General features: G+C 40.5%; 1 protein-coding gene and 1 long non-coding RNA gene across 5 annotated transcripts in view; one reads left to right on the plus strand and one right to left on the minus strand.

Moving 5' to 3' along the window:
- The window catches only part of LOC103011961 (uncharacterized), a 94,817-nt gene extending 79,603 nt beyond the window's left edge, over positions 1-15,214 (minus strand). For both annotated transcript variants that reach the window (XR_449553.3, XR_449554.3), the window contains exons 1-3: positions 15,055-15,214; positions 10,971-11,035; positions 9,569-9,666 (exon numbers count right to left, since the gene is read on the minus strand). This is a non-coding gene — a long non-coding RNA (uncharacterized LOC103011961). The remainder of the gene's footprint in view (positions 1-9,568; positions 9,667-10,970; positions 11,036-15,054) is intronic.
- A 102-nt stretch (positions 15,215-15,316) lies between these two features.
- On the plus strand, positions 15,317-23,667 carry PDCD5 (programmed cell death 5). Of its 3 annotated transcripts, none has more exons than XM_057534648.1 (6): positions 15,317-15,486; positions 16,408-16,445; positions 18,884-18,945; positions 20,424-20,515; positions 21,402-21,473; positions 23,514-23,667. In XM_057534648.1, the coding sequence occupies exons 1-6, from the start codon at positions 15,421-15,423 to the stop codon at positions 23,556-23,558; spliced, it is 375 nt and encodes a 124-aa protein (XP_057390631.1). In that variant the 5' UTR covers positions 15,317-15,420; the 3' UTR covers positions 23,559-23,667. The 3 variants fall into 3 exon arrangements, with proteins under 3 accessions (XP_057390631.1, XP_007165110.1, XP_007165111.1); XM_007165048.3 differs by lacking the exon at positions 23,514-23,667 and adding an exon at positions 21,783-21,990; XM_007165049.3 differs by lacking the exon at positions 21,402-21,473 and having other exon boundaries at positions 23,514-23,644.
- The last annotated feature ends 614 nt before the right edge of the window (positions 23,668-24,281 follow it).

Consider the following 24,281-nt stretch of genomic DNA (forward strand, 5'->3'; position numbering starts at 1 on the left):
CTTTGCAGAAATGTCTATTCAAGTCCTTTGCCCATTTTGAATTGGGTTGTTTGTTTCATTGTTGAATTGTAGGAGCTCTCTATATTCTAGACATCAACCCCTGATCAGATATATCATTTACAAATATTTTCTCTCATTCTGTAGGTTGCCTTTTCATTGTGTTGATAGTGTCCTGAAAGTTTTAATTTTGATGAAGTCCAATATATCTATTTTTACTTTTGTTGCCTGTGCTTTTGGTGTCATATCCAGGAAATCATCACCAAATTCAATATCATTTTTAAAAAATTAAAAATTAAAAAAAATTTTAAATTATAAAAAGCACTTTGAGATCCTAAGAGAGTACAGAAGATATGTGGCAATGGAACAAGAATTTAAAAGTCCCATTAGGGGACTTCCCTGGTGGCGCAGTGGTTAAGAATCCATCTGCCAATGCAGGGGACATGGGTTCAAGCCCTGGTCTGGGAGGATCCCACATGCCGCGGAGCAACTGGGCCCGTGACCCACAACTACTGAGCCCAAGTGCCACAACTACTGAAGCCCACATGCCGAGCCGGTGCTCTGCAACAAGAGAAGCCACTGCTATGAGAAGCCCGCGCAGCGCAACGAAGAGTAGCCCCCGCTCACCACAACTAGAGAAAGCCCGTGTGCAGCAATGAAGACCTAACACAGCCAAAAATAAATACATTAATTAATTAATTTAAAAATAAATAAATAAATAAATAAAATAAAAGTCCTATTAATTGAGACAAAGGTTATTTAAACAAAATAGAAAATGCATATCTACTATGAACTCTTACAAGGTAAATATGAGTGCAAAACTGTTATAAAAACAAGGAGAAATCTATAGAAACACAATAGTATGGTAAGAACTTGAAATAATTCTTTAGTCTTTGATAGATCTGGTATATAAAAAAATTAACAGGTATATAGAAGATATAAATAGCTTCATGTTGTGTATGTGTCAAACTTGTCTACAACCAACAAAGGGTACATCTTTCCCAATCCCATAAAGCATTTTAAAAAATCAGTCACAAATAATGCAATGAAAAAATCTCAGGAATTTTATAAAGCCTACATTCTCTGACTCCAGTGCAATTTTTTTTTAATTCAAGTGTTAAAAGTTTTTAGAATTCAAACACTTGAAATTTTACAATCTTCTGGTGGTTCATTGTACTGTTCAACAGACATTTCCAGCTTTCCATTTTCTACACACAGGGTAGGATTGTACTTCTTCACCCCCTTTGATGTTAAGAATAGTCAAATGATTTTCTTTGGCCAATGAAATATGAAGAGAAATGATGGGTATCATTTCTGGGTGGAAACTTAAAGGGACAGTGCACGATTCACTAGGTTATCTCTGCCATGGCAACTGGTAACAGCGAGATGGCAGCTGCTCTGTTAGCCTGGGTCTCAGAGTGGGGAGACATGGAGCAGAGCCCCCAGCCAACCTCGGTGAGCAAGAAATAAACTTTTGCCATTTTAAGCCATTAATATTTTGAGAGTTTTGTTATACAGCATAGCCTAGGCCATCCTGACTGATACAGGCTTCCTAAATAACTTCTCAGCTAAAAAGATCAAAACTGCAAGTTGGAGACAAGAAAACAAGTGCTATTTTCAAAATGATGGACTGGCCACTCAGTTTTTCTCTTCTTCCCCCTAAGACCCTACAAAAATGATAGTAAAGGACTAAAATGGGAATACATCCACAATGACAAAGAGAACAGGAAGTTGTCCATCAGTAGAAGAAAGCTTTAAAAAAAATTGTGAGACTGTGTCAAGCTGATACAGAAGTAATGACAGATGACACACCGCAGAGGAGGTTGCCGATCTTCCCTACAGAATTCAAGAGAGGAATAAGACAGAGGCCGCAAGTGAGACCGGGCCAAAAACACTGGGATTACTCCAAACGCTCTGTCTTAAACAGTCCAGTCCTTAGCTCCTCCCCTCGTTCAGAATGCAGGGTCACAAAAGATCAACTCTGTAAATGAAACATCTGAGAGTTCTTCCTTTAAATAACAAAGAAGAAAAGGGAGGGGGAGGAAGAGAAGGAGGAGAAGGAGGAGAAAGAAGGAAGAAGGAAGGAGAGAAGGAAGGGAGGGAGGGAGGGAGGGAGGAAGGAAAGAAAGAAGGAAGGAAGGAAGGAAAGGAAAGGAAGGAAGGGAAGGAGGGAGGGAGGAAGGAAGGAGGGAAGGGAGGGAAAGAAAGATAGACAGAAATTTGTATTAATTTGCTAAGGGCTGCCTTAAAAAATTACCACAAACAGGAAAAAAACAACCTCAAAGGAAAGAGAACTAATTCAGGAAATAGAAGAGAATTAAAATATTTTTCTAATTATAATCATAACTATATTCAGGAAGTTATTGCATTCAAAATCAAAAACAAGATGCTAAGTAAACAGCACAATCAGAGAACAAGAAAGGGCTCTTATAGAATGAAAATATGATGCTGAAATAAACTGAAGGCCCAGAAGATAAAACAGAAGAAATCTTCCAGAAAGCAGAGCAAAAAGACCATGAGATGGGAGACATGAAAGAAATGAGACTCAGACTTTTCCGAAACACGAGCGGGAGGTCACAAGCCTCGGCCTTTGGAGCGTTCCCGGGAATTTCCAGGCCCTCGATGTGCATGTGAAGAGCTCTTGCCCAGGGGTGGGAAAGGCACCGATGGGCTGTCTGCCTGGGCGAGAGGGCAGTCGCTGTTTGGGTCCGGTCCAGGGAGGAGTAAGGTCCGTGTAACGTTGCCGCAGGGAGACGGAAGGGAAAATAAAAGGGCAGAATAAGAAAGACATAAGTAGAGGAGGAGAGAAGATGGCGGAAGAGTAAGACGCGGAGATCACCTTCCTTCCCACAGATACAGTAGAAATACATCTACACGTGGAACTGCTCCTACAGAACACCCACTGAACGCTGGCAGAAAACGTCCGACCTCCAAAAAGGCGTGTGGACGAAAGGCTCTTGGTGCTCCAGCCAGGCATCAGGGCCGTGCCTCTGAGGTGGGAGAGCCAACTTCAGAACACTGGTCCACAAGAGACCTCCCAGCTCCACGTAATACCAAACGGCAAAAATCTCCCAGAGATCTCCATCTCAACATCAAGACCCAGCTTCACTCAACGACCAGCAAGCTACAGTGCTGGACACCCTATGCCAAACAACTAGCTAGACAGGAACACAACCCCATCCATTAGCAGAGAGGCTGCCTAAAATCATAATAAGGCCACAGACACCCCAAAATACACCACCAGACGTGGACGTGCCCACCAGAAAGACAAGTTCCAGCCTCATCCACCAGAACTCAGGCACTAGTTCCCTCCACCAGGAAGCCTACACAACCCACTGAACCAACCTTAGCCACTGGGGACAGATACCAAAAACACCGGGAACTACGAACCTGCAGCCTGTGAAAAGGAGACCCCAAACACAGTAGGATAAGCAAAATGAGATGACAGAAAAACACACAGCAGATGAAGGAGCAGGGTCAAAACACACCGGACTTAACAAATGAAGAGGAAATAGGTAGTCTACCTGAAAAAGAATTCAGAATAATGATGGTAAGGATGATCCAAAATCTTGGAAATAGAATAGACAAAATGCAAGAAACATTGAACAAGGATGTAGAAGAACTAAAGAGGAACCAAGCAACGATGAAAAACACAATAAATGAAATTAAAAATACTCTAGATGGGATCAATAGTAGAATAACTGAGGCAGAAGAAAGGATAAGTGACCTGGAAGATAAAATGGTGGAAATAACTACTACAGAGCAGGATAAAGAAAAAAGAATGAAAAGAACTGAGGACAGTCTCAGGGACCTCTGGGACAACATTAAACGCACCAACATTCGAATTATAGGGGTCCCAGAAGAAGAAGAGAAAAAGAAAGGGACTGAGAAAATATTTGAAGAGATTATAGTTGAAAACTTCCCTAATATGGGAAAGGAAATAGTTAATCAAGTCCTGGAAGCACAGAGAGTCCCATACAGGATAAACCCAAGGAGAAACACGCCAAGACACATATTAATCAAACTGTCAAAAATTAAATATAAGGAAAACATATTAAAGGCAGCAAGGGAAAAACAACAAATAACACACAAGGGAATCCCCATAAGGTTAACATCTGATCTATCAGCAGAAACTCTGCAAGCCAGAAGGGAGTGGCAGGATATACTTAAAGTGATGAAGGAGAAAAACCTACAACCAAGATTACTCTACCCAGCAAGGATCTCATTCAGATTCGATGGAGAAATTAAAACCTTTACAGACAAGCAAAAGCTGAGAGAGTTCAGCACCACCAAACCAGCTTTACAACAAATGCTAAAGGAACTTCTCTAGGCAAGAAACACAAGAGAAGGAAAACACCTACAATAACAAACCCAATACATTTAAGAAAATGGGAATAGGAACATACATATCGATAATTACCTTGAATGTAAATGGATTAAATGCTCCCACCAAAAGACACAGGCTGGCTGAATGGATACAAAAACAAGACCCATATATATGCTGTCTACAAGAGACCCACTTCAGACCTAGAGACACATACAGACTGAAAGTGAGGGGATGGAAAAAGATATTCCATGCAAATGGAAATCAAAAGAAAGCTGGAGTAGCAATTCTCATATCAGACAAAATAGACTTTAAAATAAAGACTATTACAAGAGACAAAGAAGGACACTATATAATGATCAAGGGATCGATCCAAGAGGAAGGTATAACAATTGTAAATATTTATGCACCCAACATAGGAGCACCTCAATACATAAGGCAAATACTAACAGCCATAAAAGGGGAAATTGACAACAACACAATCATAGTAGGGGACTTTAACACCCCACTTTCACCAATGGACAGATCATCCAAAATCAAAATAAATAAGGAAACACAAGCTTTAAATGATACATTAAACAATATGGACTTAATTGATATTTATAGGACATTCCACCCAAAAACAACAGAATACACATTTTTCTCAAGTGCTCATGGAACATTCTCCAGGATAGATCATATCTTGGGTCACAAATCAAGCCTTGGTAAATTTAAGAAAATTGAAATCGTATCAAGTATCTTTTCCGACCACAACGCTATGAGACTAGATATCAATTACAGGAAAAGATCTGTAAAAAATACAAACACATGGAGGCTACACAATACATTACTTAATAACGAAGTGATTACTGAAGAAATCAAAGGGGAAATCAAAAAATATCTAGAAACAAATGACAATGGAGACACGACGACCCAAAACCTATGGGACGCAGCAAAAGCAGTGCTAAGAGGGAAGTTTATAGCAATACAAGCCTACCTCAAGAAACAGGAAACATCTCGAATAAACAACCTAACCTTGCACCTAAAGCAATTAGAGAAAGAAGAACAAAAAAACCCCAAAGCCAGCAGAAGGAAAGAAATTATAAAGATCAGGTCAGAAATAAATGAAAAAGAAATGAAGGAAACAATAGCAAAAATCAATGAAACTAAAAGCTGGTTCTTTGAGAAGATAAACAAAATTGATAAACCATTAGCCAGACTCATCAAGAGAAAAAGGGAGAAGACTCAGATCAATAGAATTAGAATGAAAAAGGAGAAGTAACCACTGACACTGCAGAAATACAAAAGATCATGAGAGATTACTACAAGCAACTATATGCCAATAAAATGGACAACCTGGAAGAAATGGACAGATTCTTAGAAATGCACAAACTGCCGAGACTGAACCAGGAAGAAATAGAAAATATGAACAGGCCAATCACAAGCACTGAAATTGAAACTGTGATTAAAAACCTTCCAACAAACAAAAGCCCAGGACCAGATGGCTTCACAGGTGAATTCTATCAAACATTTAGAGAAGAGCTAACACCTATCCTTCTCAAACTCTTCCAAAATATTGCAGAGGGAGGAACACTCCCAAACTCATTCTACGAGGCCACCATCACCCTGATACCAAAACCAGACAAAGATGTCACAAAGAAAGAAAACTACAGGCCAATATCACTGATGAACATAGATGCAAAAATCCTCAACAAAATACTAGCAAACAGAATCCAACAGCACATTAAAAGGATCATACACCATGATCAAGTGGGGTTCATCCCAGGAATGCAAGGATTCTTCAATATACGCAAATCAATCAATGTGATACACCATATTAACAAATTGAAGGAGAAAAACCATATGATCATCTCAATAGATGCAGAGAAAGCTTTCGACAAAATTCAACACCCATTTATGATAAAAGCCCTGCAGAAAGTAGGCATAGAGGGAACTTTCCTCAACATAATAAAGGCCATATATGACAAACCCACAGCCAACATTGTCCTCAATGGTGGAAAACTGAAACCATTTCCACTAAGATCAGGAACAAGACAAGGTTGCCCACTCTCACCACTATTATTCAACATAGTTTTGGAAGTGTTAGCCACAGCAATCAGAGAAGACAAAGAAATAAAAGGAATCCAAATCGGAAAAGAAGAAGTTAAGCTGTCACTATTTGCAGATGACATGATACTATACATAGAGAATCCTAAAGATGCTACCAGAAAACTCCTAGAGCTAATCAATGAATTTGGTAAAGTAGCAGGATACAAAATTAATGCACAGAAATCTCTTGCATTTCTATACACTAATGACGAAAAATCTGAAAGTGAAATTAAGAAAACACTCCCATTTACCATTGCAACAAAAAGAATAAAATATCTAGGAATAAACCTACCTAAGGAGACAAAAGACCTGTATGCAGAAAATTATAAGACACTGATGAAAGAAATTAAAGACGATACAAATAGATGGAGAGATATACCATGTTCCTGGATTGGAAGAATCAACATTGTGAAAATGACTCTACTACCCAAAGCAATCTACAGATTCAATGCAATCCCTATCAAACTACCACTGGCATTTTTCACAGAACTAGAACAAAAAATTTCACAATTTGTATGGAAACACAAAAGACCCCGAATAGCCAAAGCAATCTTGAGAACGAAAAATGGAGCTGGGGGAATCAGGCTCCCTGACTTCAGATTATATTACAAAGCTTCAGTAATCAAGACAGTTTGGTACTGGCACAAAAACAGAAATATAGATCAATGGAACAGGATAGAAAGCCCAGAGATAAACCCACACACATATGGTCAACTTATCTTTGATAAAGGAGGCAAGCATATACAGTGGAGAAAAGACAGCCTCTTCAATAAGTGGTGCTGGGAAAATTGGACAGGAACATGTAAAAGTATGAAATTAGAACACTCCCTGACACCATGCACAAAAATAAACTCAAAATGGATTAAAGACCTAAGTGTAAGGGCAGACACTATCAAACTCTTAGAGGAAAACATAGGCAGAACACTCTATGACATACATCACAGCAAGATTCTTTGTGACCCAGCTCCCAGAGAAATGGAAATAAGAACACAAATAAACAAATGGGACCTAATGAAACTTAAAAGCTTTTGCACAGCAAAGGAAACCATAAACAAGACCAAAAGACAACCCTCAGAATGGGAGAAAATATTTGCAAATGAAGCAACTGACAAAGGATTAATCTCCAAGATTTACAAGCAGCTCATGCAGCTCAATAACAAAAAAACGAACAACCCAATCCAAAAATGGGCAGAAGATCTAAATAGACATTTCTCCAAAGAAGATATACAGATGGCCTACAGACACATTAAAGAATGCTCAACATCATTAATCATTAGAGAAATGCAAATCAAAACTACAATGAGATATCATCTCACACTGGTCAGAATGGCCATCATCAAAAAATCTAGAAACAATAAATGCTGGAGAGGGTGTGGAGGAAAGGGAACACTCTTGCACTGTTGGTGGGAATGTAAATTGATACAGCCACTATGGAGAACAGTATGGAGGTTCCTTAAAAAACCACAAATAGAACTACCATACGACCCAGCAATCCCACTACTGGGCATATACCCTGAGAAAACCATAGGTCAAACAGAGTCATGTACCAAAATGTTCATTGCAGCTCTATTTACAATAGCCAGGACATGGAAGCAACCTAAGTGTCCATCATCGGATGAATGGATAAAGAAGATGTGGCACATATATACAATGGAATATTACTCAGCCATCAAAAGAAATGAAATGGAGGTATTTGTAATGAGGTGGATGGAGTTAGAGTCTGTCATACAGAGTGAAGTAAGTCAGAAAGAGAAAAACAAATACAGTATGCTAACACATATATATGGAATCTAAGGGGAAAAAAAAAAAAAAAAGGCCATGAAGAACCTAGTGGCAAGACGGGAATAAAGATACAGACCTACTAGAGAATGGACTTGAGGATATGGGGAGGGGGTGGGGTGAGATGTGACAGGGTGAGAGAGTGTCATGGACATATATACACTACCAAATGTAAAATAGATAACTAGTGGGAAGCAGCCGCATAGCACAGGGAGATCAGCTCGGTGCTTTGTGACCACCTAGAGGGGTGGGATGGGGAGGGTGGGAGGGAGGGAGATGCAAGAGGGAAGAGAAATGGGAACATATTGTATATGTATAACTGATTCACTTTGTTATAAAGCAGAAGCTAACACACCATTGTAAGGCAATTATACTTCAATAAAGATGTTTAAATTAAAAAAAAAAAAAAAAAGAAATGAGACTCAGAAGACCTTTCCAGGAGGTCCAGTTTTACAGGCATTCCAGATAAAGAAAGATAGAAATCAGAGGGGAAACATTATCAAATGAGCAATACAACAAAATCTCCGAAAGGTTAAAGTTACAAGTTTTCAGATTGAAAGTACCTACAGAGCAAACAGCACAAGGTCTTTTAAAAGACCCACATGTCTGCAAAATTTTAGAACACTGGGAAAAAAAGAAAATATTCTAAAAGCTTCTGGAAGGAAAAAAATACCACTTATGAAAGAACAAAATTCAGATTTTTTATCACCAACACCAAATGTTAGAAAACAGATGAGATATACCTTCAAAGAGATTGACTACTAAACACAACTGAATCATGGATTGACAAGAAAACAAACAGTTGTGGAGAAGCTTATTTGAACAATTAGAGAGAGACAAAAGTGGGTTGTATATCAGTTAGATGATATTATTTTATCTACATTAATTTATTGAGCGCAATAACTGTAGTGTAGTTATGCATGAGAATGTCTTTGTTCTTAGGATATATATACTTAGGGGTGAAGTGACATGATATCTGAAAGTTACATTCAAATGGTTCAGAAAAACTGTGCATGTGTATGTGCATTTATGTGTGTGTGTATGCATGCACACCACATGTGTGTAGACAGAAAAGATATACCAAATGTGGCAAAATCTTAATGATTAGTGGATCTATGTGAAGGACACAGAGGTGTTCTTTCTACCATTCCTTCCATTTTTTTATAGATTTGATATTTTTTAAAATGAAAAGTAAGGAATTTAAGAAATACAACCGATATATAACAAAGCTATAAGGGAAAATAGCAAATAATTTTTAAATTTTTTAATTTAAAATAATTCAGAGGGAAAATTCTTTTTTCTAGAAGTTTATAATTAACCAAACAATTAAAGTATAAGATTAAATATTCAGACATGCAAGAACATAGAAATTTCACCTACCAGCTCTTTTTCTTAGACAACTACTTGAAGATGTGCTTCAAAAAGATGAGGGGTTAAACCAGGAAAGAAAACAGGGAATCCAAAACACAGGATACAACCTAAAATAGCAACAAAGGGAAATCCAGAACAACATAAATGCAACAGGCCTAGAGAGGAACCTGTCCAGATTAAAGAGAGAGGAGGAAGACAGGTATCTGATAAGAAAAGTAGAGTCTATCAGAACACATGATATGAGGGAGAGTTTAGAAAGGTTCAGTTTTCTTTGATAAAGAAAAACAAGGCACCCCAATTTCATTGCAGCATTATACACAAGAGCCAGGTCATGGAAACAACCTGAGTGTCCATCAATGGATGAATGGATAAAGAAAATGAGGCATATGTATACAACAGAATATCATTCAGCCATAAAAAAGAAGGAAATCCTGCCATTTGCGACAACATGGATGGACCTAGAGGGTATTATGCTCCGCGAAATAAGTCAGACAGGGAAAGACAAATACCATATGACTTCAGTTATATGTGGAATCTAAAACAAAACAAGTGAACTGAAAAGCAGTTATAGATAAAACCGAAACAGAGTCACAGATACAAAGAACAAACAAGTGGTTGCCAGAGGAGAGCTGGGGTGGAGGGAGGAGTGAAATGGGTAAGGGAGATCAAGAGGTACAAACTTCCAGTTACAAAATAAATGAGTCACAGGACAAAATGTACTGCATAGGGAATATAGTCCATAATAATGTAATATCTTTGTATGGTGACAGACGGTAACTAGACTTATCATGGTGATCATTTTGTAATGTATAGAAATGTTGAATCACTATGTTGTGCACCAGGCACTAACATAGTGCTGTGGGTCAATTATACTTCAAACAAACAAACTCGTAGAAAAAGAGATCAGATTTGTGGTCACCAGAGGCGGGGGGAGGGGGCTTTGAGGGGAGGAGGAATTGGATGAAGGTGGTCAGAAGTTAGAGACTGCCAGTTATAAGGTAAAGAAGTCCTAGGGATGTAATGTACAACATGATTCATATAATTATATTATACTTTGCTTTATGTTACGTATGTAAATCGTTAAGAGAGTACATCCTGAGTTCTCATCACAAGGAAAAAATATTTTTTCTTTTCTTCCTTTTACTTTTTTTCTTTTTTTTTGTATCTATAGGAGATGACGGATGTTCACTAAACTTATTGTGGTGATCATTTCACGATGTATCTAAGTCAAATCATTATGCTGTTCACCTTAAACTTATACAGGGCTGTAGGTCAATTATATCTCAATGAAAAGGAAGGAAAAAAAGACTGAATTATGGTTACAGAATGGAATGTGAATAAGACGTAGCACAGATAATAAGAAGCACAGATAATAGAAGCTGAGAATGTAGAAAAAAGGATGCAAACTTACTGGAAGGTTAGAGGTGCTGGCATCTTCATCTTTTAAAGCTGGGAGTCAAGAGACACTGTCTATACCTGATGGAATAAGAAAGAGAAGGTGTTAAGTGTGTTGCTTAAACAATATACAACTTTGGAACTGAAAATAGTAATATGTGTATTAGGAAACTAAGGAAGAAAAATAGGAGTTGTGGAGTGTGTCAAATCCCTATCCATCAGGGGATTAGAAAATGTCTAAACTATATAAATGAAGACATCATAGCATAGGTATGTTATTTAAATATATAGCCTCTTGGGGCTTCCCTGGTGGCGCAGTGGTTTAGAATCTACCTGCCAATGCAGGGGACACGAGTTCAAGCCCTGGTCCGGGAAGATCCCACATGCCGTGGAGCAAATAAGCCACCCGTGGCCACAACTACTGAGCCTGTGCTCTAGAGCCCGCGAGCCACAACTACTGAGCTCACATGCCACAACTACTGAAGCCTGCGCGCCTAGAGCCCGTGCTCCTCAACAAGAGAAGCCACCACAATGAGAAGCCTGCGCACCGCAACGAAGAGTAGCCCCTGCTCGCCGCAGCTAGAGAAAGCCCGTGTGCAGCAACAAAGACCCAATGCAGCCAAAAATAAATAAATAAAAATTTTAAAAATAAACAAATAGCCTCTTAACTCATTTCCTGATGCTGCATTCGCCTTCTCCTCACACACACAGTTTACAGTCCAGCCTCAATGGCTCTCTTGTAGTTCCTTAAACATTTCAGGCAGGCTCCTACTTCAGGGTCCTTGCGTTCCTTCTGCCTGGAATTCTCTTCCATATGATGTCTCTGTGGCTCTCTGTCTCTCCTCCTTCAGGTCTTTTTTCAAAAGTCACCATCTCAGTGAACACTTCGCTGATCCACCGCTCCCTATCCCCACTACCTGACTTTTTTTCCTCTGTAGAACTTGACTTATCACATCTAATATACATATTCTGTCTTTTATTTCTATATTTATACTATATCTCCACTCCACCAGTACTATGTCGGGGGGGATGCAGTGATGCTTCCCTGTTTTTATTCACCTCTATATACACTGGTACCTAAAACAGTTGCTTAGGCACATAGAAGGCAGGCACTCAATACATAGTTAATAAAAGACTAAATGAAGGAATAATTACAGAGCAAGGTGGAGGTAAAGTTTTACCTTTGGGGAACTAAGACTGGGTTGGGTAGGAGTGGGCCAGGAATAGCTGCTTTTCCTCACGTACAACTGACTTTTTTAAACGATATTATTTTGACCAGGGTTTAAAGAAATTATTATTACCTTTACAAAATAGGAAAATGTTTTAAGACACTGTGAAAGAGAAAAAAATAAGACAATTGAAAACACTATACACACACACACACACCTGTACTCACAAGTAAATTCATTCCTTAAATATTTTCATTATTAAACAAGAAAGAATAAAAATAAACAAATAGAACATTCATCTGAAGGAACCAGAAAGAAATTAACAGTGGAAATATGAAAAGGAGGTAGAAATAAATAGACAAAGAAGAAAGTAATCAGTACTGATAAATTTCAGTTCCTTGGGGAAAAAAGAAAAACAGCAAAATATTAAAATAGCTGGAAAGCATAATCAAGAAACACAAAGAAACAATAGCCCAAATAAACAATCAAGTCAACAATCCCTAAAACGGATATGACCACAGATACAGATGTGATAGCCAGATGTTTCTAAAATGTGAAACCCTGAATGAAATGAATGGTTCTCTAGCAATTAAAATTATCTTGAGAAGAAACAGAAAACCTGAACAGGCTGATGAAGAAACCCAAATGGTCTGACAGAGAGTCCTTTCATATCTGCCCTAAAATAGTCACACAACTACATAAAGAATTTATCTTTGTTTTGTGACTTATTTTTTAAACCTTTAAATATTTAATCCATTGGGAATGTATTTTTTTATTTAAGGAATGAGGTGAGAAGCCCCATCTCTGCTTATCTGGTTTCCTTCCCTCTTCATGGGTGTGAGTCACTCAGGCATCAGCCCAGGTAGGGCTGCATCCTCCCTGTGAGTGGAAGTCACATGACCCATCACATGGCCCACTGTACAGCCGGTCCACAAAGGGTCTCAAAACGTGACACCCGGAAATAGAAGTCGACTCCAGACTGCCATTTTTATCATCTCTTCCCCCAAAATCTTGCCTGTTTACATATTAGAGAAAAAGCATCCTTAATGTTTAAGAATGTTAAATTCAAAACACATGGATTCTCTATATCCAAGAATTGAAAGAGACATTTATACATCAATGTTCATAGCAGCATTATTTAGGAGAGCCAAAAAGAGGAAACAACCCGGGGCTGCGCTGGTGGCGCAGTGGTTGAGAATCTGCCCGCCAATGCAGGCGACACGGGTTCGAGCCCTGGCCTGGAAAGATCCCACATGCTGTGGAGCAACTAAGCCCATGTGCCACAACTACTGAGCCTGTGCCCTAGAGCCCGCAAGCCACAACTACTGAGCCCGTGTGCCACAACTACTGAAGCCCATGTGCCTAGAGCCTGTGCTCTGCGACAAGAGAAGCCAGCGCAATGAGAAGCCCGCGCACTGCAGCGAAAAGTAGTCCCTGCACCCCGCAACTAGAGAAAGCCCGCGCGCAGCAACAAAGACCCAAAGCAGCTAAAAATAAATAAAAAAATAAAAATAAATTAATTTTTTAAAAAAAGGAAACAACCCAAGTGATGAATGGATAAACAAAATGTGGTTTTATATATATATATTATATATAATATATATATATATATGAGAGAAATGTTATTAAATAGGAAAGAAATTCTGACACACGCTACAATATGTGAGACAGGCTGGGGCCTGGGACCCTTTGCTGCAGTGCTTGCACCTGGACAAACCTCTCCTCAAGCAACAAAATACAAAGAAGCTATAGGGACTAAAAATAACTGTGCGCATTGTGCATTTGGGGCAAATTCTGGACAAGGTACAAAGAGACCAAAAAGCCCAACTGCCACTTCTGAAGAGCTGGGTGCAAAAACAGGGTGTCGGGAGCATAAGCAGGGTACTGTGCCTGCCCCCCTGCACTCAACACCACCAAAGGGGTGGGCAAAACACCTAAGCCCCCACCTCTGGCCTGACCCCTGGACCCGCCCCTACCCTCACCCCATATAAGGAACCAGCGCATCCACCCCAGGGAGAGAGCAAGGGAAACTGTTAACTTGTTCTCGTTCCGCCCTGCTGCAGCAGGGGCCCCAATAAAGCCTTGCCTGAATTTCTTGTCTAGCCTCTGATCAATTTCTATTGATTGGGGAAGGCCAAGAACCCTGGTCGGTATCACATGGATGAATCTTGAAGACATTGGACAAATGTTGTATGATTCCACTTGTACAGGTACCTATAACAGGCAAATTCAGAGACAGAAAGTAGAATGGTTCAAGGGCTGGGGGGAAGCGGGGATAGGGCACAGTTTTAGTTTTACAAGATGAAAAGAGTCCTAGAGATTGCACAAGATGAACGCATTTAACACTACTTAACTGTGAACTTAAAATGGTTAAAGTGGTAAATTTTATATTTTGTCACAACTGAAAAGACAGCACATGCATGACATAGGGTTAGGGAGCTGACATTCCGGCCAACACACACCAATGTCCCCACTCCAAAGGCGCGCTTTCACCCCAGGACAGCGTGTGTGTGTGTGTGTGTGTGCGCGCGCGCGCGAGCCCCAGGACAGCGTGTGTGTGTGTGTGTGTGTGTGTGTGTGTGTGTGTGTATGTGTGGAGTGTCCCGGAGTTCACACCACATCCCACAGCCGCCAAGCCAACCTCTGAGGAAAGGCCCATCTGATGCGGACTCAGCCTCCAAGTTTGTTTTAATTTGGCTTCGTAACGTCAGGATGACCAGAGAGTCTCTATTTGCTCCAGCCCCACCCCCAACCCACTTTAAGGGTACAATTTAGTATTTCTGAACAAATTTTAAAATTGTGCAACCACCACCACCATCCAGTTTTAGAACATTTCCATCACTCCACTTAGCGTTTCTAAGCGCCCGGATCCTCATCTGTAAATGAAGATAACATGAGCCTAGCACATTACAGGCAACCAACAAATTTTACCTATTATTATACTTGTTGAGGACGGCCTGTTTCTAGGTTACTATCTTTTCCCACACGCAGCCAGATCTTTGCCCGGCTGGCGGCCGCGCGCGCAGAGCACAGATTTGCAGCGGGGAGGTGGAACCGAAGTCCGGAAGGCTCCGCGCAGCGGTTCTGCCCCGCAAGCCGCGACCAGCGATCGCGGAATCGGGCCTCTCCCCGCACCCTGGCTGGGGCGCGCGGCGCGGCTCCGGGCTGGATTGGTGATGCCTGGGCGCTGCGGGCGCCTGCGCAGTGGGGACGACGGCGCGCGCGCTGAGGGGCTGCCAGCGGTCTCTCGAGTGGGCTGGAGCCTGGCCGCGGCTGCTCGCTCCGGACGGCCGGGCCATGGCGGAGGAGGAGCTCGAGGCGCTGAGGAAGCACAGGCTGGCCGAGCTGCAGGCGAAGCACGGGGTAAGCGCGCCCGCCCCTCCGCCAGGCCCGTCCCCTGAGGGGCGCCGCCTTCGCCCGAGGTGGAGGGCGCGGCCCCGGGCGGAGGCTCCAGGCGCCGACGCCCCAGCTCTCCCCGCGGCCGAGGACCCCGCCTCCGTCGCCGGCGGCCTCCTGGTCGCTTCGGAGCAGGCTCGGTCCCTCTCCCCGCCGTGCGGGGTCTCGGGCGGCCAGCGGACCACGTGCTGCCCCGGGCGGGTGGGGGCGGGGGGCCCTCTCCCGGGCAGGGGCTGGTTCTCGCCCGGGCAGGCATTGGTCCCAAACAGAATTCTCAGCCCCTCGGGTCTCTCGGTGCCCTTAGCTCTTGGATCTAGCCTGCTTCGACTAGCGTTCCTGCCGAATGTTTTCTAGAATTTAATTGTTCCGACCCAAGGGTCTGCTGTGTGCCAGGTGCTGAGGGTACAGCGGGGAACATCGCCTGATGGAGTTGACAATCCCGGGGAGGGCCAGGCACCAAACTAATCCCGTAGATAAAACGCCCAAGTAAGGGCTCTACTGCAAAGAGGAAGGGAGTAACGTGTTAGGGGTGGAGCGGGATGGTCTGGAAGGGAGGGCTGTTTGAATCTGCAGCGTCCCCAATACCGAAGCACATTTTCTTTTACGGAAATTATTCTTACCACGTAAAACACGGTTTCGTAGAGCAAGGACTCTTCTCCCTAATGATGGTTTGTATTCTAAAACACTGTGTTAGATTGTGACTTTAGAAGCTTATCAAAACGCTGTAGTAAGTGGAAGCTATCGGTTTGACTTTTGTGAGGCCCGGCTTTTAATTATTTGGTAAAGCCGTCTCTACCACTGCAGGAGCCTGTTAGGTATCAGAAAGAAAATAGGAGTTCCTGTGTTTTTCCTCTGTGAAATTACTAAAAGATAAAATTGTCTTTTCAGGACCCTGGCGATGTAGCACAACAGGAAGCAAAGCAAAGGTATGGGCTGGAGCTCTGAACTGTTTTTTGTTTTTAATGTAGTGGCTCTTTTTTTAAATTAAGGAGTACTTGGCATACAACGTAAGTTTCAGGCATACAGCATAATTATTCCATATTTGTACATACTGTGAAATGATCCCCACAATAAGTCTAGTTAACATTTATCACCGCACATACTTAGAAACTTTTTTCTTGTGATGAGAACTTTTAAGATCTACTCTGTTGGCAACTTTCAAACATGCAATACAGTATTATTAACTATAGTCACCATGCTGTACATTCACCCCCATGACTTATGTATAACTGGAAGTTTATACTTTTCTGATAATCTTCACTCATTTGGCCCACCTCCCAACACCAATCTCTTGGTCTGTTCTCTGTGTCTGTGGGAACTCTGAACTTTTTGAAGGATGGTTTCACCAAATTTTTAATTTTTTTTTTACTTTAGTCACCTTAATAGGTGTGTGACTCTTATTAAAGATCTTCCTGGCATAGTGATTTTTCCAGAAATCATCATCACTGTTTGTTATTATGTTTGTTAAATAAACATGTATGGAACCCTACAGCACTTATTACTCTGTATTGCAATTACTGATAGATGTTTCCCTGCTAAACTGTGATTACCTTAAAACCAACATAATCATAGGACTGCCTCACAGGTATGTGGTGAGGATTGCAGGGGCACAGTGCTTCACATTTAGTAAGTGCTCAATACTATTAACTATCCTTCTATTCTCAATGTTATTTTATCCCAGAATATCACAGAGAACCTCACACTTGGCAGGTTTATTGAATGAATGCCTAGTTACCCCATCATGCTACCTTTTTTTTCTAACTAATTAAAAAAAAACCACATAAGATAAAATTTACCATCTTAACTCTTTTTAAGGGTATAAGTCACGTGAACTATATTCTTATTGTTGTGCAGCAAATCTCTAGAACTCTTTCATCTTGCAAATCTGAAACTATGCCTATTAAACTCCCCGTGACCCCACCCCTACCCCCCAGGGTTGCCTTTTAACTCATTCATTCATCCAGCAAATACTGAGCACCTGCTCTGGGTCAGGCACTGTGTTGTGTCTACAGAGATAGGCAAGGTGGAGAAGGTTCCTGCCCTGACGTAGCTTACATTAGAGGGAGAAGACAGATGGTAAGCACCTGGGATAGTGCTAAGAAGAAAATAAAACTACCGCATGAATTTCACTGATTATAAGAAGTGCATTTTTTTTCACATGCTAACATATCTGACGTTCGAATGTGTCTCATAATTGATTGCTCTTGTCCTGGATTCTTCCAAAGAGGATTTACTTTTGCTTCTGCCATCACGTGGGTCATTTCTAACCTGAGACCTCTTAAAATTCACTGCTTGAGGGTCCCCCTTTCTCCACACTGGTGCTGTGAATTCAGACAGCAAACCTGCAAGACTACAGCTTGAAGTTCAAATTCTCAGAGACACTTTTTTCTTCCTCCACTCAGGGCCAAGGTCGTTGCACGCACACTTCCTTGCTGTTCCTTTTCTGCATAGCGGGTTTATTTCTTGTTTACCTTGTATTGAGGATGTTGCTCTGGGATGATACCCCAGCTTTGAGTGAGGGTCTCCTATTAGACACCTCACCTAGGGTGTTTTTCATTCTTGGAGATACAGTATACTATGGTGTGTTTTCTACTCTGTGGCCTCTTAGATTTAGTGAAATGTAATAAGTTCGTGGCAGGGTTGAAGTACTCAGGAGTGATAAGGAAATGGCCTATGGAAGTGGGCTTCAGTCTGTGTTCCATCAACCCCAGGGCTCCTCAGATGGGGGCAATTAGTAGGCACAGCCAGCCAGAGCTCCCCTTCGAATTCAGCCAAAGAATCTCTGCTTTTGTCTGTGTTACGTATTAAGTTCCTTGAAGGGCTTCATTTGAAAAACAATTTCTGCTTAAAAAAAGTTTGAAACCACTGTCCTGTGAACTTGAAATAGTTCCTACTTGGATAGGTAGGAAGATGCAAGGATAGAAGCAGAGTTATAGTTTAACTCCCCTCCCAACCCAGAAACTAGAACTGAGAGTCTGGAAATATGGGATCTGGTCCTACCTTGGCCGCAGTTACCTGTGTCTCCTTAACATTGCCTCCGTGGACCTCAGCTTCTTTATCTCTAAGAAAATTACAGGGATTAATCACTTGGTCCTTGTAATTGCCTGAAATCTCACTATAAATTTCTAGCACCTCTCACACACTAGGTACTTAATAAATGTTTATAATCGTGGTTGAACTGAAACTCCACTCTGATTAGGTAAATGTGAAGTTTTACCTTTCAACCTCACAAAATAAAAAGATAAACACTCACAAAATATAATGCTGGCCTTTGAGTGTAAGAGTGGATTCGTTACATTTTTCTATGTTCAATAGGAACGCTGACAGCTTAGTTCTAATTTTGCTTGACCTGTTTTTGTTGTAGGGAAGCAGAAATGAGAAACAGTATCTTAGCCCAAGTTCTGGATCAGTCAGCCCGGGCCCGATGTAAGCATCTTCAGTTTTCTTTATTTCCATAAAATTGGCTTGAGTTATTTGAATGGGGAGATATATATGAAATTGTTGCTATCTCTAGATTAAATATTTGTTTAACCTTAAAACGTGAGATACAGATTATTTGTAAGAAATGTTAAGTTTATAAACCTAAAGAAATATACTTAAATCATTATTAGAAGTACCAGCTCCATTCTCTCCTACCAATGAGATGATCTCCAAGTGCATACAGTCGGCCCTCTGTATCCATGGAGTCAGAATCCACAGATACAGAGGGCTGATAGTACTACACCATTTCATATAAGGGCTTGAGCATCCTCGGATTTTGGCATCCTCAGGGGGTCCTTGCAGGTACGAAGGGACGACTGTATGAGGTAAAATTTATAGGAAACAACTCTTAAATCGAGTCAGTCACAAAATGTTGCTGGTAGTCGACGTGGGTGATTGGGGGCTCTGGTTTATTGTGCAGGCAGACCTTGGGGGATATTGCAGCTTTGGTTCCTGACCACCACAGTATAGCGAGTCACACAAATTTTTTAGTTTCCCAACGCATATAAAAGTTAAGTTTATACTATACTGTAGTCTATTAAGTGTGCAATAGCCTTATGTCTAAAAAAACAGTGTACATACCTTAATTTAAAAATACCTTATTGCAAAAAAAAAAACCTTATTGCTAAAAAATGATAATCATCATCTGAGCCTTCAGCAAGTCATGATCTTTTTGCAATAACATCAAAAATCATTGATCACAGATCACCATAACATATACAAGAATAATAATAGTTCAAAAATATTGTGAGAATTACCAAAATGTGATACAAAGACATGAAATGAGCAAATGCTCTTGGAAAAATGATGCCAATAGACTTGCTCCAAGCTGGGTTGCCACAAACCTTCATTTGTGAAAAACGCGGTATCTGTGAAGCTCAATAAAATGAGGTATGCCTGTATTCTCCATTTTAGTGTATGTTTTTTCATAATAAAATTTTTCATAAAAACCATGTAGGAAAAAATATTAAATGAGCCATCAGAATGAACCAGTATCTTCTGTATTATAACTTGAAGCCCAGCTTAGAAGAGGCAGGCTTAGATGAATCACTATGATTATATATGTGTAGTACTATATAAATTGCTTTTCAGAGGGCAATAGTGCTTTTTTTTTTTTAAGCATGGAGCTTAGAATCTGAGGACCCAAGTTTAATCTTGGCTCTGCCACGACCTCTGTGTGGTCTTGACTGACGTTGACACAGCTGAACTCAAGTTTTCCTCGTTTTTAAGAGGAGTAACCATAGCATCTGCCTTATCTACCTTGCTAGTTTCAAGACATGAATAAGTCTGAAGGGCTTTGGAAATGTCAGTGCTTAGTTTCAAGGTATAATATAAGTGCATTTAGTTCTGACTTTGTGTGTGTGTGTGTGTATAGATATATTTTTGTTTTCCTTTTTAGTAAGTAACATTTTTTTCCTTTTTAGTAAGTAACTTAGCACTTGTAAAGCCTGAGAAAACTAAAGCAGTAGAGAATTACCTTATACAGATGGCACGGTATGGACAACTAAGTGGGAAGGTAAGCTTGGACTGCCTTGAGGCAGTTTTAACCTATTGTTACCTACTTTATCAAAACATTTTCAGAAGGTCAATTATATCTCTTTCTGGTTACTGAATTCTTGTTGAAGCAATTTTTAAAGGAGAGAATAGTTGTATCTACCATTGTTCCTAAAAGATAACTAATTGTCTTTTCTAAAATGCTCTGCTTCTTTCCTTTTCTGACATTGCTATGGAACCAGTGACTATTAGGGTCAGCTAGCCTAAATTGCTTCTACACTGGAAACAAGGTTTGTCAGTAATACTAATTAAAACAGGTAAAGTTGCGCTTGTTTTGCAAATGAAGAGGTGCTAAAATTCCTGGTTATTATGTGCGTTGCAGTAATGCCATGATGGGTATATTCTGCATCCCTGCCCTTGCTTCAAGACCCAGATGAGCCCCACCTGCACTGGGAAGCCCTCTGCCGCCACCACAGCCTACAGGGGCCAGCCCGCCCTGAACCCCTTACACTGAGAATGTGTGTGGAAGAGACAACGACTGCTTCATCTTTTTTGAGTGACTTGTCTCCTGCTTTTAAGCTTCTCAAGGTTTCAGGGGCAGAGATGGTGTATCTCTGTCCCTGACACTTAACACAGTGGTGATGAAGGTGTTCTTAAGTGCCTGTTAATTTTGTATTTTTCGAGGAAGCTAACTGATGGATACTTTTCCTCCCTCAAATGAAGACTAGCAGAGCAGATTTTATGTGGAACTTAAACCAAGAGTTATAGCCAGTGGCTTCAGCCCGCTGTCCCACTCTCCTTCCCTCTTGACCTCTACCCCCGCACCCCAGAAGGACTAAAACCATTCAGTCTGCTGAGGTCAATTCTTTGTTTTAAAAAAATACTGTTTTTCTCTATGGTTATCCTAGGTATCAGAACAAGGTTTAATAGAAATCCTCGAGAAAGTAAGCCAACAAACAGAAAAGAAAACAACAGTTAAAGTAAGTTTCCCCAAATGCACACGGCAAAAGAAAGATTGATATTTTAAATAAGCGTTGCATCTGCATGTACTGTATCAAACATGTTTCAGCCCATAGACATTTTCATTTTATAACACAGGGAGGTTTGGGGAGAAAGGCTGCATATATTGAGGGCCTAGTTTTCAAGGCTCTTCTATTGTTTTGAAACACTAAGTTGTTTTAAAGACAGACAGAAATGTCTCACTGTAGTAGGTAGAAATTTGTGTTCTCAGAAAATCTGAGTTATGCTTTGTGAAACATGTTATGATACTCATTTAATTTTCCCCCCAGTTCAGCAGAAGAAAAGTAATGGACTCTGATGAAGATGACGATTATTGAATTTAAGATGTCTAGAGACTGGGACTTAATGGAGCAATTCTAGGACAGATAATACTTGGCAGAAGTTAAGATCTTGATGGGATGTTTACTTTGTTTACTGTCTATATGCCTTTTAAAAATAAACTTGTTATGCAAAATAAAACAATTTGGACAGACTTGTTTTAAAACCATAGCAGAATGAACAGAAGACCTGCATTTTCAATTTTTTCCTTTCCTATCAAAAGCTTTTGAACATGTGTAGCAGCATGGGCATATCGTTTGTAATTGTGACATTAGTGTTAGGTGGGAAAATGGCCTCAGCAGAAATAGAAGCTGCTCAATCATCTTCAGTAAAAAGAAAATAGCAGTGTCCGGTAACATCATGGGATTTAAGACTCATGGATTAAGCTGAGTCAACTTTAATATTTCCAAGACATAGGTTCTGAAAGCAGGTAAGCTATTTTTCTTCCTGAAGATAGTACTTACATTTAATGTGGGAAAATTCCTAGCTTCGGTTTCATTTGTAATATGCTTTTCAAAGGCATTGAGACTAAATTATCTAACAAATATGACCCCTATCCAAACAGCCTCTGTAACTAGAGGATAACATCCATTGGAAAAAAATTACCAAAATAAGACATGTGGGTAATAATACTTCAACACTAGTAAACATGTTTGTAAGAGAAATGATTTCTAATGATTCAAATCCAGTTGAGACAGTTTAGTGGTTAAACATTTTGGTAGAAATGTTCTGGGTCTTCACTGATAAGGTTGCAGGTAACTTAAAGCAAATGTCATCTCTTGGGACTTCCCTGGTGGTGCAGTGGTTAAGACTCTGCGCTCCCAATGCAGGGGGCCCGGGGTTCGATCCCTGGTCAGGAAACTAGGTCCCACATGCATGCTGCAACTAAGAGTTCGCCTGCCACAACTAAGGAGCCCGCCTGCTGTAACTAAGACCCAGCGCAACCAAGTAAATAAATATATTTTTTTAAAAATGTCATCTCTTATATTGTGCTTTACTCCCACCAGGTTATGAAAAACTGTGCTCATAAATTTAAATCATAAACTTAACTCTAGGAAGTTCCCTGGCGGTCCAGTGGTTAGGACTCGGCACTTTCACTGCCATGGCCCGGGTTCAATCCCTGGTCAGGGAACTAAGATCCTGCAAGCCACGCAGCACAGCCAAAAATAAATAAATAAATAAACTGAACTCTCAAGTGAGCTGTTTGGTGTAACCTTGTAGATAAGATGTCCTAGTCCTGGGAGGCCTAGCCCTCGAGGAAGTTCATAACATTTAATGAGAAGAATAGGATTAGTAGCAGGAAAGTGATGGGAAATGTGGTTTATCCCAATCTCCCAGTCTAGCTAAATCCCAATCTCTGCTTTAGCTAGCACACTGAACTATATTTGAGATTTTACTATGTTTGAGAATTGAAATTTGTAGCCATAGATGCTGAAGAAAGTCAGTGTTAGAATAAAGTGTCTAGTATTCTTGAATAAACGAATGAGTAGAACCATTAAGAACATCAAAAATTTTTCAGAGTAACAGAGTAAATAAATCATCAAAAGTAAAATGTGATCAAGGATTTTGAAAAAAAAAAATCCCAGTTACAGGTAAATTTTGTTTTATGTCTCGTTTACATAGAAATGCTGGTGGGAGACTAGACAATTCTCACCAAGTTTGCTACACACTTTCTCTTGCAGAATAACCACTGTCCTGATGGCAGCTACCGAAGTGAATGTGTTTAAAGATTGTCAACCTCCCATCCTTCAGAGACACGCGAGAATGGAAAGTGACTCTGTACAAGGATAGAGGTTCTTGACTGCATCAAGGGGGTGGGGTACGTTTCCGTCCACGGGGTGGGGGGGGTGGTTATTCTCAACTTTCTAATTTAACTTTGAATTCAGAACATTCTTACACAAAATAGAAATTCGGGCATTACCAATTTGAGTTGTCAAATTTATTTTTAAGTGGGAAAGTAATTGGAGAAAAACACAAGTGTTTTTAAAAATAATTGAGGTAATCACTTCAGATTGCTCACCCTGCTGATTACCAAAGGAGCTCAAAAGGAATCTTCTCCCCTAAGATTGACAGTCCCATTCATGGTATTTACATCTCTAGATGAAGGGCACACCAAGCTGGAATCTGCCAATTCAGGTGACACCGCCAGCCAGGGCTTGACCCCAGCTCTGACGGTGCAAGCAAATTAGCCCCTTTATTTCCATGAACCTGGCTCCTCATTTGACAATTCTACCAGCCAGGACAATTGTTAGAAATTAACTGGGGGTATATGTGAAAGTTTTCAATATTATATTGCACCACCTCCAAAATTAGGTGATGTCAAATATACGTATTTGCATCTTGGAAATGGCCGTGCTGATAAACTGCATAGGGTCAAGTTTCTTAATTAGGATGGTAGAGAAGCACAGCAACTTAAGTCAATAAGGTGGTTTTGTTTAAAAGTGGGGGAA

This window comes from Balaenoptera acutorostrata, chromosome 19, assembly GCF_949987535.1.
Source record: "Balaenoptera acutorostrata chromosome 19, mBalAcu1.1, whole genome shotgun sequence".
Lineage (NCBI taxonomy): Eukaryota > Metazoa > Chordata > Mammalia > Artiodactyla > Balaenopteridae > Balaenoptera > Balaenoptera acutorostrata.

Coding starts and splice junctions, on each gene's coding strand:
- PDCD5 (XM_007165048.3), top strand. CDS start 15,421: ATGGCGGAGGAGGAGCTCGAGGCGCTGAGGAAGCACAGGCTGGCCGAG. Junction 15,487..16,407: donor AGCTGCAGGCGAAGCACGGG/GTAAGCGCGCCC, acceptor TTGTCTTTTCAG/GACCCTGGCGATGTAGCACA. Junction 21,474..21,782: donor AAAAGAAAACAACAGTTAAA/GTAAGTTTCCCC, acceptor TTTTCCCCCCAG/TTCAGCAGAAGAAAAGTAAT.